This window comes from Pseudoliparis swirei, chromosome 5, assembly GCF_029220125.1.
Source record: "Pseudoliparis swirei isolate HS2019 ecotype Mariana Trench chromosome 5, NWPU_hadal_v1, whole genome shotgun sequence".
Taxonomy (NCBI): domain Eukaryota; kingdom Metazoa; phylum Chordata; class Actinopteri; order Perciformes; family Liparidae; genus Pseudoliparis; species Pseudoliparis swirei.
The window spans coordinates 27,924,454-27,939,453 of NC_079392.1; the positions used below are offsets into that span (position 1 = coordinate 27,924,454).

The 15,000-nt window shown below is 53.2% G+C and overlaps 3 protein-coding genes across 3 annotated transcripts in view; 1 reads left to right on the plus strand and 2 right to left on the minus strand.

The window, feature by feature from the left end:
* Window positions 1-4,738, plus strand: part of zbtb11 (zinc finger and BTB domain containing 11) — a 15,460-nt gene extending 10,722 nt beyond the window's left edge. Inside the window, 6 exon segments of the mRNA XM_056413964.1 lie at window positions 1,061-1,161; window positions 1,293-1,430; window positions 2,231-2,268; window positions 2,271-2,423; window positions 3,680-3,712; window positions 3,715-4,738. Of these exon segments, the coding sequence (XP_056269939.1) occupies window positions 1,061-1,161; window positions 1,293-1,430; window positions 2,231-2,268; window positions 2,271-2,423; window positions 3,680-3,712; window positions 3,715-4,205 (954 nt within the window). The 3' untranslated portion in view covers window positions 4,206-4,738.
* A 1,891-nt stretch (window positions 4,739-6,629) lies between these two features.
* Window positions 6,630-7,573, minus strand: LOC130193497 (serglycin-like; the record flags this gene model as incomplete). The annotated part of the gene is made up of 3 exons (XM_056413965.1): window positions 7,544-7,573; window positions 7,430-7,496; window positions 6,630-6,694 (listed from the first exon to the last, which is right to left on the minus strand). Coding segments are annotated over exons 1-3 (162 nt in total), but the record flags the coding sequence as incomplete, so codon positions are not given.
* A 3,913-nt stretch (window positions 7,574-11,486) lies between these two features.
* The window catches only part of tp63 (tumor protein p63), a 15,264-nt gene continuing 11,750 nt past the window's right edge, over window positions 11,487-15,000 (minus strand). Inside the window, exons 5-9 of the mRNA XM_056413966.1 lie at window positions 14,380-14,489; window positions 12,231-12,267; window positions 12,018-12,142; window positions 11,800-11,936; window positions 11,487-11,680 (exon numbers count right to left, since the gene is read on the minus strand). Coding sequence (XP_056269941.1) covers window positions 11,487-11,680; window positions 11,800-11,936; window positions 12,018-12,142; window positions 12,231-12,267; window positions 14,380-14,489 — 603 coding nt within the window. The remainder of the gene's footprint in view (window positions 11,681-11,799; window positions 11,937-12,017; window positions 12,143-12,230; window positions 12,268-14,379; window positions 14,490-15,000) is intronic.

Sequence of the window (15,000 nt, forward strand, 5' to 3'; positions counted from 1 at the left end):
ACACACAGGTACAAAAGGTACACAAAAACACACAGGTCAAAAAAGGTACACACACACAGGTATTCACAGGTACATTGTCATTGTGTACACACAGGTACACACACACACAGGTACACACAGGTACACACACACAGGTATACACACAGGTATACACAGGTACACAGTACACACATACAGGTACACACAGGTATACACAGCTACACACACACACAGGTACACACACACACAGGTACACACACACAGGTACACACACACAGGTATACACAGGTACACACACAGGTACACACACACACAGGTATACACAGGTACACACACAGGTATACACAGGTACACACAGGTAGACACAGGTACACACACACAGGTACACACACACACAGGTATACACAGGTACACACACACAGGTATTATTAATAATAATAGGTAGTATATGCACAGGTAGACACATACACACATTATATAATATTAATACACAGGTATACACAGGTACATACGTTAGGTGGTTGGCCACAGGTAGACACAGGTACACACACACAGGTATTCACAGGTACACACAGGTACACACACACAGGTACACACAGGTGTATACATAAATAGTATACACACAGGTAATAATAATAGGTATACACAGGTACATACACAGGTGTACACACACAGGTACACACACACACACACACACAGGTACACACACACACACACACAGGTACACACACACAGGTATACACAGGTACACACACAGGTATACACAGGTAGACACAGGTACACACACAGGTGTACACACACAGAGGTACACACAGGTATACACAGGTACACACACAGGTGTACACACACACAGGTACACACACACAGGTATACACAGGTACACACACACACACAGGTGTACACACACACAGGTACACACACAGGTCAGAGAGGTAGTTTTGTAGGGATAGGAGTGGGGGGAATCAGCTCTTCCAGTAACCTTCAGGTCCCCGGTTCCATCCCCGCTCTCCCCATAGTTCACGTTGAAGTGTTCTTGAGCAAGGCACTGCCCCCCCAGCAGACTCCTCTCCCTTAACCTGAGTCCTCCACAGGTGAGTCAAAGTACCTCTGCAACACCTGTGGGGCCACGTTCCACCGAGCCTCGGCCCTCAGCAAGCACCTGAAGAAGCACCTGCCCCGCCCGTCCGCCCTCTGCTGGCGCCCAGTGAGGCTTGTCTCCCCTCTCTGCCCCCTCTGTCTTCTTCCCCTCCCTCACCCTTCCTCCCCTCTCCCCCCTCACCCTCCCTCTGCCTCTGGGGCTGCATGCCTTCGAGAAGCAAGGACCTGCAGCAGCACATGAACAAACACCTGGGCCTGAAGCCGTTCCAGTGCCAGGTGTGTGGGAAGAGCTACAGCTGGAAGAAGGACTGGTACTCCCACGTCAAGTCCCACAGCGTGGCCGAGCCCTTCAGGTGAGGCCGGACGGGTCCCACGTCCTCACCTGTGTGTCCTCACCTGTGTGTCCTCAGTGTCCCGTGTGTCCTCACCCGTGTGTCCTCAGTGTCCCGTGTGTCCCGTGTGTCCTCAGTGTCCCGTGTGTCCTCAGTGTCCCGTGTGTCCTCAGTGTCCCGTGTGTCCTCAGTGTCCCGTGTGTCCTCAGTGTCCCGTGTGTCCTCAGTGTCCCGTGTGTCCTCACCCGTGTGTCCTCACCCGTGTGTCCTCAGTGTCCCGTGTGTCCTCAGTGTCCCGTGTGTCCTCAGTCCCGTGTGTCCTCAGTGTCCTGCAGTCTCAGTGTCCTGTGGTAACTCAGTGTCTGCAGTTCCGTGTCTCACCAGGTGGGTTCACTGTGGTGTCCCTTTGAAAACCTATGTGTCTCAGTGTCCTGTGGTGTCCTCAGTGTGTCCTGTGGTGTCCAGTGTCCTGTGGTAGTCTCAGTTCTGTGTCTCAGTGTCCTGTGCCTCAGTGTCCTGTGTGTCCTCAGTAAATCCCAGGTGTCTCAATTGCAGGTTCTCACCCAGGTCTCAGTGACCCGTGTGTCCTCAGTGTCCCGTGTGTCTCAGTCCTGTGGTGTCCTCAGTGTCCCGTGTCTCCTCAGTGTCCTGTGTGTCCTCAGTGTCCTGCAGTCCTCAGTGTCCTGCAGTCTCAGTGTCCTGTAGTCACAGTGTCCCGTGTGTCCTCAGTGTCCCGTGTGTCCTCAGTGTCCCGTGTGTCCTCAGTGTCCCGTGTGTCCTCAGTGTCCCGTGTGTCCTCAGTGTGCCTGCGGCAGTCTCAGGTGCACTGCGTGGTGTGGGGCGGTGCCCTTTGAAGGCCTGCCCGGAGACACGTGAAGAAAGCGACGCACGGGAAGAAAGGGCGAGTGAAGCAGAACCTGGAGAGAGAGTGTGAGACGTGTGGGCGCAAGTTCACCCAGCTGAGGGAGTTCAGGAGGCACGTCAACAACCACCAGGGTGCGTCCTCTTCCTCACGTCCTCTTCCTCACGTCCTCGTGTCCTCTTCCTCACGTCCTCTTCCTCTCGTCCTCGTGTCCTCTTTCCTCACGTCCTCGTGTCCTCTTCCTCACGTCCTCTTCCTCGTCCTCGTGTCTTCTTCCTCACGTCCTCGTGTCCTCTTCCTTGTGTCCTCTTCCTCTCGTCCTCGTGTCTTCTTCCTCTTGCTCGTGTCCTCTTCCTCATGTGCTCGTCCTCTTCCTTGTGTCCTCTTCCTTGTGTCCTCGTGTCCTCTTCCTCATGTCTTCGTCCTCATGTCTTTGTCCTCATGTCCTCGTCATCGTGTCCTCTTCCTCTCGTCCTCGTGTCCTCTTCCTCGTGTCCTCTTCCCCTCTTCCTCGTGTCCTCTTGTCCTCTTCCTCGTGTCCTCTTCCTCGTGTCCTCTTCCTCTTGTCCTCTTCCTCTCGTCTGCAGTCCTCTTCTCTGTCCCTGCCCTCGCAATCCTCCTCCTCCGGCCCCTCTTGTCCTCTTCTTCGTGTCCCCACCTCGTGGTCCTCTTCCTCTCTCGCCCTTGTGTCCTCTTTCCTCTGTCCCTCCTGAAGTCGTCTTCATCTTGTCCTCGTGTCCTCTTCCTCGTGTCCTCTTCCTCATGTCCTCGTGTCCTCTTCCTCAGGTCCCTCTTCCCCTGTCCTCCTCCTCGTCCTCGTGGTCCTCTTCTCGTCCGCCTCGTGTCCTCTTCCTCGTGTCCTCTTCCTCTCGTCCTCGTGTCCTCTTCCTGGTGTCCTCTTCATCTTGTCCTCTTCCTCGTGTCCTCTTCCTCTTGTCCTCTTCCTCTTGTCCTCTTCCTCGTGTCCTCTTCCTCTCGTCCTCGTGTCCTCTTCCTCGTGTCCTCTTCCTCATGTCCTCTTGTCCTCTTCCTGGTGTCCTCTTCATCTTGTCCTCGTCCTCTTGTCCTCTTCCTCGTGTCCTCTTCCTCTCGTCCTTGTGTCCTCTTCCTCGTGTCCTCTTCCTCGTGTCCTCTTCCTCTCGTCCTTGTGTCCTCTTCCTCGTGTCCTCTTGTCCTCTTCCTGGTGTCCTCTTCCTCTTGTCCTCTTCCTCGTGTCCTCTTCCTCTCGTCCTCGTGTCCTCTTCCTGGTGTCCTCTTCATCTTGTCCTCTTCCTCATGTCCTCTTCCCCTCTTCGTCTTCCTTTCCTCGCCCTCGTGGTCCTCTTCCCTTCGTCCTTTCCTTCTCGTCTCGTGTCCCCTTCCTCTCACTGCGGTCCTTTCCCCGCGTCCTCTCTGCCCCTAGCGGAAGCCGCTTGTCTGACGGGCGGCGTGGCGTGTGTCGACGTCAGCCCCTGAAGCGCCGACGTACATCACGGGCGCAGCGGTCAGACGCGGTGCCCGCCAGCCAGGAGGCGCACATCGACGCGCGGACGCTCCGGAAGCACATGGCCCGTTTCCACGGCGACAACCTGCCGGGGAAGATCATGCTGGAGAAGGACACGCTGCAGTTCCACAACCAGGGCACGCAGGTGGAGCACGCCGTCAGCATCCTGGCCTCCGAGCTGCCGCCGGAGCTGAGGCCCGCCCCCCCGGAGGAGGAGGAGGGGGGGGGCCGGGAGGAGCAGGAGGTGGAGGAGGTGCTGATCACGGAGGAGACGGTGGAGGCGGTGGAGGCGGTGCGGGCGGCGGGCGACGGCTCGCTGTCCGACCAGAGCATCATGCAGGTGGTGAACTACGTCCTGGCGCAGCAGAGCCTCGACGCCAAGATGGAGGACGGAGCCGAGGGCATCCAGACCATGGAGGTGGAGGTGGAACACCTGGCCCAGGTGGAGTGACTCGGGAGAGGGAGAGGAGGAGGGAGGGGGGAGGAGGGAGAGGAGGAGGAGGGAGGAAGAGGGAGGGGGGGGGAGGAGGGAGGAGGAGGACTCTGCTGTGTCTTTGTAAATGTATCTGATGTGTGAATAAATGATTTGAATTGAAACTCGACTGAGGAATAAAAACGAAACACGACATACACTCGTTCACTTTCACCTTGGGGCAGCACGGTGGCTCAGTGGTTAGCGCTGTCGCCTCACAGCAAGAAGGTCCTGGGTTCGAGTCCCGGTCGCTCCAGGTCCTTTCTGTGTGGAGCATGTTCTCCTCATGTTCTCCTCGTGTTCTCCTCGTGTCTGTGTGGGTTTCCTCCGGGGACTCCGGTTTCCCCCACCATCATGAAGACATGCACCACACAGGGTTTTTCCTGGGTCAAAATGGGTTTTCGGTGCTCCCAAAAAAATGTGTTAACCTTTTTTTTATTTTTATGTTGCGCGCTGTGCGCGCACGGTCCGTTGCCATGTGACCGTAATTAGCAGACATGTATTTTTTTTCCCCATAAATAATAGAGGCTATGCTTGAGGAAATCATTTTGCTTCCACTTTAGATTAAAATAGATAGGCTAATAGATTGTCCAAGCCCCATGTATGGTTCAAAGATTATCAAGGTTTTTCTTTTCATATCAGAATGGAACACACAAAGAAATGGAACACACAAATTCTGAAATTCAAGCGAGTCTATTATTTACACCTATTCATTTTTATTATACAAACGCTATGCTAAGGGGAGACAGTCTGTTGCAGAGGTCCACATCCAGCTATATATATATAAAGCACCTCAAACATGGAAATAAATTACAGATTTCTACGTAAAAATGTAGGACACTTTATTTTAAAATCTCCTAAATGATACATTAAAAATTGATTAGGTAATAAAGAAGTCAAGGACTGTCTTAAAACACATCTACAGCATCAGTCATTGCCTGGGGACTATGAGGAAAAGATATATAAGTTAACCTCAAACATTAAAGAAATTACCGATTTCTTTTGGGGTATTTAGGACTTTACTTTTGAAAAAATATCCTAATTGATACATTCAAATGTATTGATTGCCAGTGTAGGGGATTTCAGATATGTATGAACACATCTGGTATCATTCATTTCCTGGAACCCAGGGACTTTTTCTTAACATACAAAAGTCTGACTTATTTTATAAACTCTTCTTCCTTGGTACAGTAAAATGTTTTAATTTTAGCATAATTCATTAAATCTCAGAAACGATCTATAAAGATACAAAATCAAGTTCATTGTTTCCTTGCATATGTTAGTGTATGATTGTGGTCGATCTTATTTTGAAAAGCGGATCCATGTTTTTCTTCCTGCTAACTTTGCAAACCAGATGTTACGCATTGAATCCTTCGCCTACCTTTATCAAAACCCTCGCGCGCTTCCCGATCGGGAGATGGCAAGCATCGTCAACATCAGTCTGTACGTGCACAGAAATGTGAGTGTCCGCTGAGTTGACCCTTCAGTTTCGCGACAGGTGCTGCGCGGGTTTTTCTTTTCATCGCAGAGACTTAGGCGCGCCGATTTGTCATAGGCGTCGAAAACGGCTTAGGCGCGCCTCACATTCTCTCTGCAGAAAAACCTGACCACAGCCCACCCCGGTCTTATGCGGATGTACCGAGTGTTGGTGGCGGGGAGGGCCGGGCGCTTGATTGGGGAGGGCCGAGGCGCTGATTGGCTACACGCTCCGCCAGTCGCCCCAGGGCAGCTAGGTTCCTGATGGAGCTCCACCAGGACTGTGTGTGACCCTGGACTCTGGACTGTAAAAGACTGGCATTTTGAGGTTATAAAATAAATGATTATTATTATTATTACTACTTGTTCACTTTAACTCGTTCAGCAGAGCTGTTTATTTATGTATATATTTATATAATTTACATTAAGTTGTTATTTATGACGAAGTGACTAATGATAATAATAATAATAATCAACATCAAATTAGTGGAACGGCTCCATGGCCGTCAGCCGTGGGTTTCCCCCCAAAGCACCAAGGAATCACCCTGACCCAGACCAAGACCCTGACCCAGACCCTGACCAAGATCCTGACCCAGACCAAGACCCTGACCAAGACCCTGACCCTGACCCAGACCCTGACCAAGACCCTGACCCAGACCCTGACCAAGACCCTGACCCTGACCCAGACCCTGACCAAGACCCTGACCCTGACCCTGACCAAGACCCTGACCAAGACCCTGACCAAGACCCTGACCCTGACCCTGACCAAGACCCCACCAAGACCCACTCAAGACCCTGACCCCACCAAGCACCCTGACCCAGACCGACCAAGACCCTGACCCGACAAGACCCAGACCCTGACCAAGACCCCTGACCCTGACCAAGACCCTGGGACCAAGACCCTGACCCTGACCCTGACCAAGACCCTGACCCAGACCCTGACCCTGACCAAGACCCTGACCCTGACCCTGACCCTGACCAAGACCCTGACCCTGACCAAGACCAAGACCCTGACCAAGACCCTGACCAAGACCAAGACCCTGACCAAGACCTGACTGACCAAGACCCTGGACCAAGACTTGACCCTGACTCAAGTTGACCCTTGACCCTGACCAAGACCCTGACCAAGACCTGACCCTGACCAAGACCTTGACCCTGACCCTGGACCCTACTAAGACCCTGACCTCCTGACCTAGACCTACTAAGACCCTGACCAAGACCCTGACCAAGACCCTGACCAAGACCCTGACCCGACCAAGACCCTGACCAAGACCCTGACCCTTGACTCAAGACCCTGACCCCACCAAGACCCCTGACCAAGACCCTGACCAAGACCCCTGGACCAAGACCCCTGACCTGACCAAGACCCTGACCAAGACCCTGACCCTGACCAAGACCCTGACCAAGACCCTGACCAAGACCCTGACCAAGACCCTGACCAAGACCCTGACCCTGACCAAGACCCTGACCAAGACCCTGACCCTGACCAAGACCCTGATACTGACCCTGACCCTGACCCTGACCAAGACCCTGATACTGACCCTGACCCTGACCAAGACCCTGACCAAGACCCTGACCCTGACCAAGACCCTGACCAAGACCAAGACACTGACCCAGACCCTGACCAAGACCCTGACCCTGACCAAGACCCTGATACTGACCCTGACCCTGACCCTGACCAAGACCCTGACCAAGACCCTGACCAAGACCAAGACCAAGACCCTGACCCTGACCAAGACCCTGACCAAGACCCTGACCCAGACCAAGACCCTGACCAAGACCCTGACCAAGACCCTGACCCGACCGACCCTATCTCCCCGCCCTGCCTGACCAAGACTGACCAAACCCTGCCAAGACCAAGAAAACCCCATGCCAAATGACCCAAGACCCCACCCCCAAAATAAAGATGACCCAAGATGAAGACCTTACCCTTTTTATTCCTCCCTCTCTTAATGGGCTCAGCCTCAGCTGCTGGCTGGTTGGTAATCAGAATACAAAACCCCCCCCAGCTGCCACAAGCAACAACAATGATAATAATTATACTTATAATGGCGATAATAATGACAATGAAACTAACAAGAAGAATAATATAAATGATATAAACAAAGTAATAAAATTTACACCTTTTATTATAAACTAAAATATTATCATGAAAAATAAGGAATAAATATAAGAATATATATTTATTCAGAAATATAAAACCCCCCAAGCGGGAAAATTTACAACACATTTAAACATGCATCTAAAGTGGAACCACGGATAAAATGAACACAAGGGCTCAGGGGCACATTTTTTCAATTTTAAACATTTTTCGTTCTAGCACGGGCCCAAAAAGTATTAAAAAATGTAAAAAAATTTACTTAATTTGTAAAAGAAAATGTTGACAAACTGAATATTTGGGGGACGGGGGGGGGCAAGGGTTTTTTGGGGATTTTGGCGGGTCATTGGGGTTTGGATGTGGGGTGGTTTACATACGTAGCGTGTTTTTTTAAAGGGGGTACACAAAACTGGTTTTTTATTGGGGGGGGGTATCTGGGTGTTCATACTTTCAGAAAAAGTGGTTTTTGGATTTGGGGGTTTATTACAGTTAGATTTTCAGCAATAATGTAAATTGGGGAGTTGTTGTCAAATTTTATTTTATTTATCTTTATAATTTGTTTTAATATAAGAAACTTTACAGAAAAAACCCAAACTTTAGAAGGGGAAAGAAAAAGAAAAAAAAGGAAAAGGGCCCAAGCAGAGAAAGAACAAAAAAAAAAAAGATATAGGAAGAGAAAAAAACATTGGGAGGACCCCCAGGAGGAGGAGGAGGAGGAGGGTGGAGGAAAGGAAAAAGGAAGAGATAAAAGGGAGGGAAATGTTGAAAAGGTGAATGAGAGGGAGAGGGAGGGGGGGGAGGGGTGGGGGAACGGTTTTGTAAAACAACATACATGATATATATTTTTGGTTAAAAAGGGGGAATATAACATGTAATGTATTAATCTGCATAACAGAAATTGCAGGGGTTGACATATACAAGAAATATTTTTTTGATTATATATATTGAAGCTTCAGCGAAAACTCGAAATTTGGGCGGGAAATGTTTACAATCAATGACTTATTATAAAAACCAGTGTATTTTAAAAAGTGGAGGGAGAAAGCCAACCCCCCAGACCTCCAGTCACGGGAATGAGTCCTTAATAAAAACATCTCGTCGGCTCTCAGGGACCCGGACCCGGACCCGGACCCGGACCCGGACCCGGACCGGAGGTGTGGGCGTGTAAGTACCCCCAGCAGCCTCACCAGGGGGAAAGCCGAAGCAGGGAAGAGAGGGGGAGGGAGGGGGGGGAGGGGGGGGGGGGGAGGCCGTTTGGGGGGGGAGAGGTAAAGGGAAAAGGGAAGGGGGGGGAAGGAGAGGGTTGGGAGGGAAAGGAGGGGAGACGGTGGGGGGGGCCCCCAAGGGGGTGGAGGGGGGGAAGATGGGGGGGGGGAGAAGAGGGGGGAGAGAGATAGGGGAAAGGGGGATCTTATTGGAAGGTTAAGGAGGAGGGGGGGGAGAAAAGGGGGGGAGGGGGGGGGGGGTGTTAGGAGGAGGAGAGTTTTTTGGGGGGGAAAGAGAGGAGGGAGAGGGAGGGGGAAGGAGGAGGAGGGGAGGAGGGGGAGGGAGGAGGAGGGGGAAGGAGGAGGAGGAGGAGGAGGAGGGGGAGGGGGGGAGGAGGAGGAGGAGGAGACGAGAGGAGAGGAGAGGAGAGGAGGAGGGGGAGGAGGAGGAGGAGGAGGAGGAACTGGAGGAGGATGATGATGAGGGAGGAGGAGGAGGGCGAGGAGGAGGATGATGAGGGGGGAGGAGGAGGGAGGAGGAGGAGGAGGAGGAAGAGGATGAGAGGACCGAGGAGGATCTCATGAGGGAGGAGGATGAGGAGGAGGAGATGATGATGAGGATATGAGGATGATGATGATGTGATGATGATGATGAGGAGAGGACGGAGGATGATGATGGAGGACGAGGATGAGAGGGATGAGGAGATGGAGGAGGAGGAGGATGATGATGTGCAGAGGAGGATGGACGTGGATGAGGAGGGGATGATGATGATACCATGATGATGTGAGGAGGAGGAGGATGGGGAGGAGGACGGATATATGAGGATGATATGTGAGTGATGAGGATGAGGAGGACGATGGAGGGGAGGATGAGAGGAGGGGGAGTGATGATGAGGAGGAGGACAATGAGTGAGGAGATGATGAAGAGGACGATGATGATGAGGAGGGTGGGGAGGAGGAGATGATGATGATGGATCGATGATGGGATGAGGGACCAGGGGAGGATATGATGGACGATGATGAGATGATGACCGAGGACGAGGATGGGGGGACGATGAGAGGATGATATGAGGAGGGGTGGGACCATGAGGAGGAGGATGAGAGGGACGATGAGGTGAGGATGGGACGATTTTGATGGATGACCTGACGAGGGGAGGATGGGGATGAGGAGGATGAGGATGGGAGAGGATGAGGAGGGAGGAGGGACGATGATGATGAGGGGACGATGAGGATGATGAGGACCTGACCCCATGACGAGGAGGAGAGGGGAGGGTGAGGAAGAGGGATGAGGAGGAGGAGAGGGAGAAGAGGGATGAGGAGGAGGAGGGATGAAGAGGAGGAGAGGGAGAAGAGGGGTGAGGAGGAGGAGAGGAGGAGAGGGATGAGGGGGAGGAGGAGGAGGAGCCATCAACACACATCAACACGTGGCGTTCAGGGGACTGTCGTACAAAACAAACTTCTCAACGTCTCTCGAAGACAGAGGAGGTAAAAAGAGGCAGAGTCAAATGTTTTAAAGGAGCGGCGTCGAGATCCTGAACGCCCCTCAGAGCCCCCGGAGACGGCTGGTTGGTCCCTTCCTGCTGGAGGTCTACATGGTGGTCTACATGGTGGTCTACATGGTGGTCTACATGGAGGTCTACATGGTGGTCTACATGGTGGTATACATGGAGGTCTACATGGAGGTCTACATGGTGGTCTACATGGAGGTCTACATGGAGGTCTACATGGTGGTATACATGGAGGTCTACATGGAGGTCTACATGGTGGTCTACACGGTGGTCTACATGGAGGTCTGATGGAGGTCTACATGGTGGTCTACATGGAGGTCTACATGGAGGTCTACATGGTGGTCTACATGGTGGTCTACATGGAGGTCTACATGGAGGTCTACATGGAGGTCTACATGGTGGTCTACATGGAGGTCTACATGGAGGTCTACATGGTGGTCTACACGGTGGTCTACATGGAGGTCTACATGGTGGTCTACACGGTGGTCTACATGGTGGTCTACATGGAGGTCTACATGGTGGTCTACGTGGAGGTCTACATGGTGGTCTACGTGGTGGTCTACGTGGAGGTCTACATGGTGGTCTACATGGAGGTCTACATGGTGGTCTACATGGTGGTCTACGTGGTGGTCTACGTGGAGGTCTACATGGTGGTCTACGTGGAGGTCTACGTGATGGTCTACGTGGTGGTCTACATGGTGGTCTACATGGAGGTCTACATGGTGGTCTACATGGAGGTCTACATGGTGGTCTACATGGTGGTCTACATGGTGGTCTACATGGTGGTCTACACGGTGGTCTACATGGAGGTCTACATGGAGGTCAACATGGTGGTCTACATGGTGGTCTACATGGAGGTCTACATGGAGGTCTACATGGAGGTCTACATGGTGGTCTACATGGAGGTCTACATGGTGGTCTACGGTCCTTTAACTCTTCACATTTCAACCTCGCTCTGCGTATTTATGACTTGTCGCTACATGCAACGCGCCAGCCCTTTAAGTGTCTCTCCCTCTCTGATTGGCTGGTACCTGGAGATGCTGCTGTCCATGGGGTATGGAGGAGGGGGGGTGCAGTGGGAGGAGGGCACCAGGGGCAGCGGGGGCTGCAGGGCGTGAGTGGGGCTCAGGGCGCTCATGTCGGCCATGTGCGCGCCCATCATGGGCGTCACTGAGGAGACAAGAGAGCTTCAGTACCGCGGCGGGGCGTTCAGGGCCCCTCCTGCCGACGGTAAGCTAAGGGGGTACGGGGGCGTGGCCTGAGCATACGGGAAGGGGAGGGGCACTTACTGTCGGTCAGGCCGCTCATGGGGGTCAGGGAGCTCCTCTGCTGGGGGTTGATCAGCTGGCTCACCGACGGGAGCTTGTTCACCTTCCCGTGAGGAGGCGAGCAGGAGCCGTAGGGGGGCTGAGGCTGCATGGAGGCCCTGAGAGGAGCAGGAGGAGCAGGAGGAGGAGGTCACACGGGGGCATCACATGGAGGAGGAGCCAGCAGGAGGAGTACTCACTGCTTCTGGAGGAGGTTCTGCTGCTGCTGCCGGTACGACTCGATGGTGTGCTGAGGGAGGAACTGCATGAGCTCCAGAGACTCCTTGATCTTCACCAGGATCTCATAGATCTCACGGCCTTTGATCTGGAGGGGGGGGGGGGGGGGGAGAGTTCATTTGAGGAGTTTCAGTCAAGATTTATAAAACCCCTCAGAGACAGAACATGACACCAACGTGAGCCACGGAGTTCCACAAGGTTCTGTACTGGGGCCTCTAACAGAGACCAGAGACCAGAGACCAGAGACCAGAGACTAGAGACTAGAGACCAGAGACCAGAGACTAGAGACTAGAGACTAGAGACCAGAGACTAGAGACCAGAGACCAGAGACCAGAGACCAGAGACCAGAGACCAGAGACCAGAGACCAGAGACCAGAGACCAGAGACCAGAGACCAGAGACCAGAGACCAGAGACCAGAGACCAGAGACCAGAGACCAGAGACTAGAGACCAGAGACCAGAGACTAGAGACCAGAGACCAGAGACCAGAGACCAGAGACCAGAGACCAGAGACCAGAGACCAGAGACTAGAGACTAGAGACCAGAGACCAGAGACCAGAGACCAGAGACCAGAGACCAGAGACCAGAGACCAGAGACCAGAGACCAGAGACCAGAGACCAGAGACTAGAGACCAGAGACCAGAGACCAGAGACTAGAGACCAGAGACCAGAGACCAGAGACCAGAGACCAGAGACCAGAGACCAGAGACCAGAGACCAGAGACTAGAGACCAGAGACCAGAGACCAGAGACCAGAGACCAGAGACCAGAGACCAGAGACCAGAGACCAGAGATTAGAGACCAGAGACCAGAAACTAGAAACCCGAGACCAGAGATCAGAGACCAGAGACCAGAGACCAGAGACCAGAGACCAGAGACCCAGAGACCAGAGACCAGAGACCAGAGACTAGAGACCAGAGACCAGAGACCAGAGACCAGAGACTAGAGACCAGAGACCAGAGACCAGAGACCAGAGACCAGAGATCTGGAGAGAGGAGACCAGAGGAGAGACCAGAGAGGAGAGACCAGAGAGAGTGAGACCAGAGACCAGAGACCAGAGAGAGAGGAGGAGAGGAGGAGACCAGAGACCAGGAGGAGGAGACCAGAGGATATAGGAGAGGAGACCAGAGACCAGAGACCAGAGGAGACCAGAGAGAGGAGAGAGGAGACTAGAGACTGAGACCAGGAGAGAGACTCAGAGAGGAGGATCGCTCAAAGGAGGAGAGGAGCTCACTGAGACAGAACAGCCTGTGGACCGCGATGGTGAGGAGGGAGGAGAGACCTGGAGGAGGAGGGAGAGAGAGGAGGAGGAGAGGAGGAGGAGAGAGGAGGAGGGGGGAGAGGAGAGAGGAGGGAGGAGAGGAGGGAGGAGAGGAGAGAGGAGAGAGGAGGGAGGAGAGGAGGGAGGAGAGGAGGGAGGAGAGAGGAGGGAGGAGAGAGGAGAGGAGAGAGGAGGGAGGAGGGAGGAGAGGAGGGAGGAGAGAGAGGAGGAGGAGAGGAGAGATGAGGATCTGATGAGGAGAAGAGGAGGAGGAGGAGGAGGAGGAGAGGAGAGAGGAGGAGAGAGAGGAGAGAGAGATGAGGAGGAGGAGAGAGAGAGATGAGAGGAGAGATGAGAGAGAGGATGAGATGAGAGAGGAGGAGAGGAGATGAGAAGAGGATGAGGATGAGAGATGATGAGATGAGGATGAGGAGGACGATGAGAGGATGAGATGATGAGGAGGAGAGGAGAGAGGAGATGATGATGACGAGGATGAGGAGAGAGACGATGAGGGATGAGAGAGGATGAGATGATGAGAGGATGAGAGATGAGATGGAGATGAGGATGAGAGATGAGGGATGAGAGATGATGAGGACGATGATGACTGATGATGACCATGACGATGATGAGATGATGATGATGAGGATGATGACGACGATGATGATGATGATGACGATGACACGATGATGATGATGACATGATGACATGATGATGATGAGAGATGATGATGATGAGGATGATGATGATGATGATGATGAGATGAGATGATGATGATGATGACATGATGAGAGATGATGAGGAGGATGAGAGGAGGAGAGGAGGAGAGAGGAGGGAGGAGATGAGGAGAGGGAGGAGAGGAGGACGAGGAGGATGAGGAGGAGGAGAGGATGAGGAGGATGATGAGGATGAGGATGACGATGATGACGAGGATGATGACCATGAGGAAGAGGAGAGGAGGAGAGGAGGGGAGGAGGGAGGAGAGGAGGAGAGGAGGAGGGAGGAGAGGAGGAGGGAGGAGAGGAGGGAGGAGAGGAGGGAGGGGAGGAGGGAGGAGAGGAGGTCTTACTCTCTGGTCTCCAGGGTGACGATGATGAGGATGGGCCGGCGGTTCATTCCTCCCACGCAGCTGGAGTTACACATGAAGTTATACAAGATGGTGGTGAACTCTGTCCCGACCTGAGAGGAGCAGGAGGAGGAGGAGAAGGAGGAGGAGGAGGAGGAGGAGGAGGAGGAGAGGAGGAGGAGGAGGAGGAGGAGCAGGAGGAGAGGAGGAGGAGGAGGAGGAGGAGGAGGAGCAAGAGCAGGAGCAGGAGGAGGAGGAGGAGGAGGAGGAGGAGGAGGAGGAATGCAAGATTCGTCGGAAAAGACAAAACTGACTGTGAGGAAGACGAGAAATGTATCATATTTAAATCATCCTCCTCTTAGGGAACTAGGACTCTCCTGAGGAGGCTCATAGGGAACCAGGACTCTCCTGAGGAGGCTCATAGGGAACCAGGACTCTCCTGAGGAGGCTCATAGGGAACCAGGTCTCACCTGAGGAGGCTCATAGGGAACCAGGACTCTCACCTGAGGAGGCTCATAGGGAACCAGGACTCTCACCTGAGGAGGCTCATAGGGAACCAGGACTCTCACCTGAGGAGGCTCATAGGGAACCAGGACTCTCACCTGAGGAGGCTCATAGGAACCA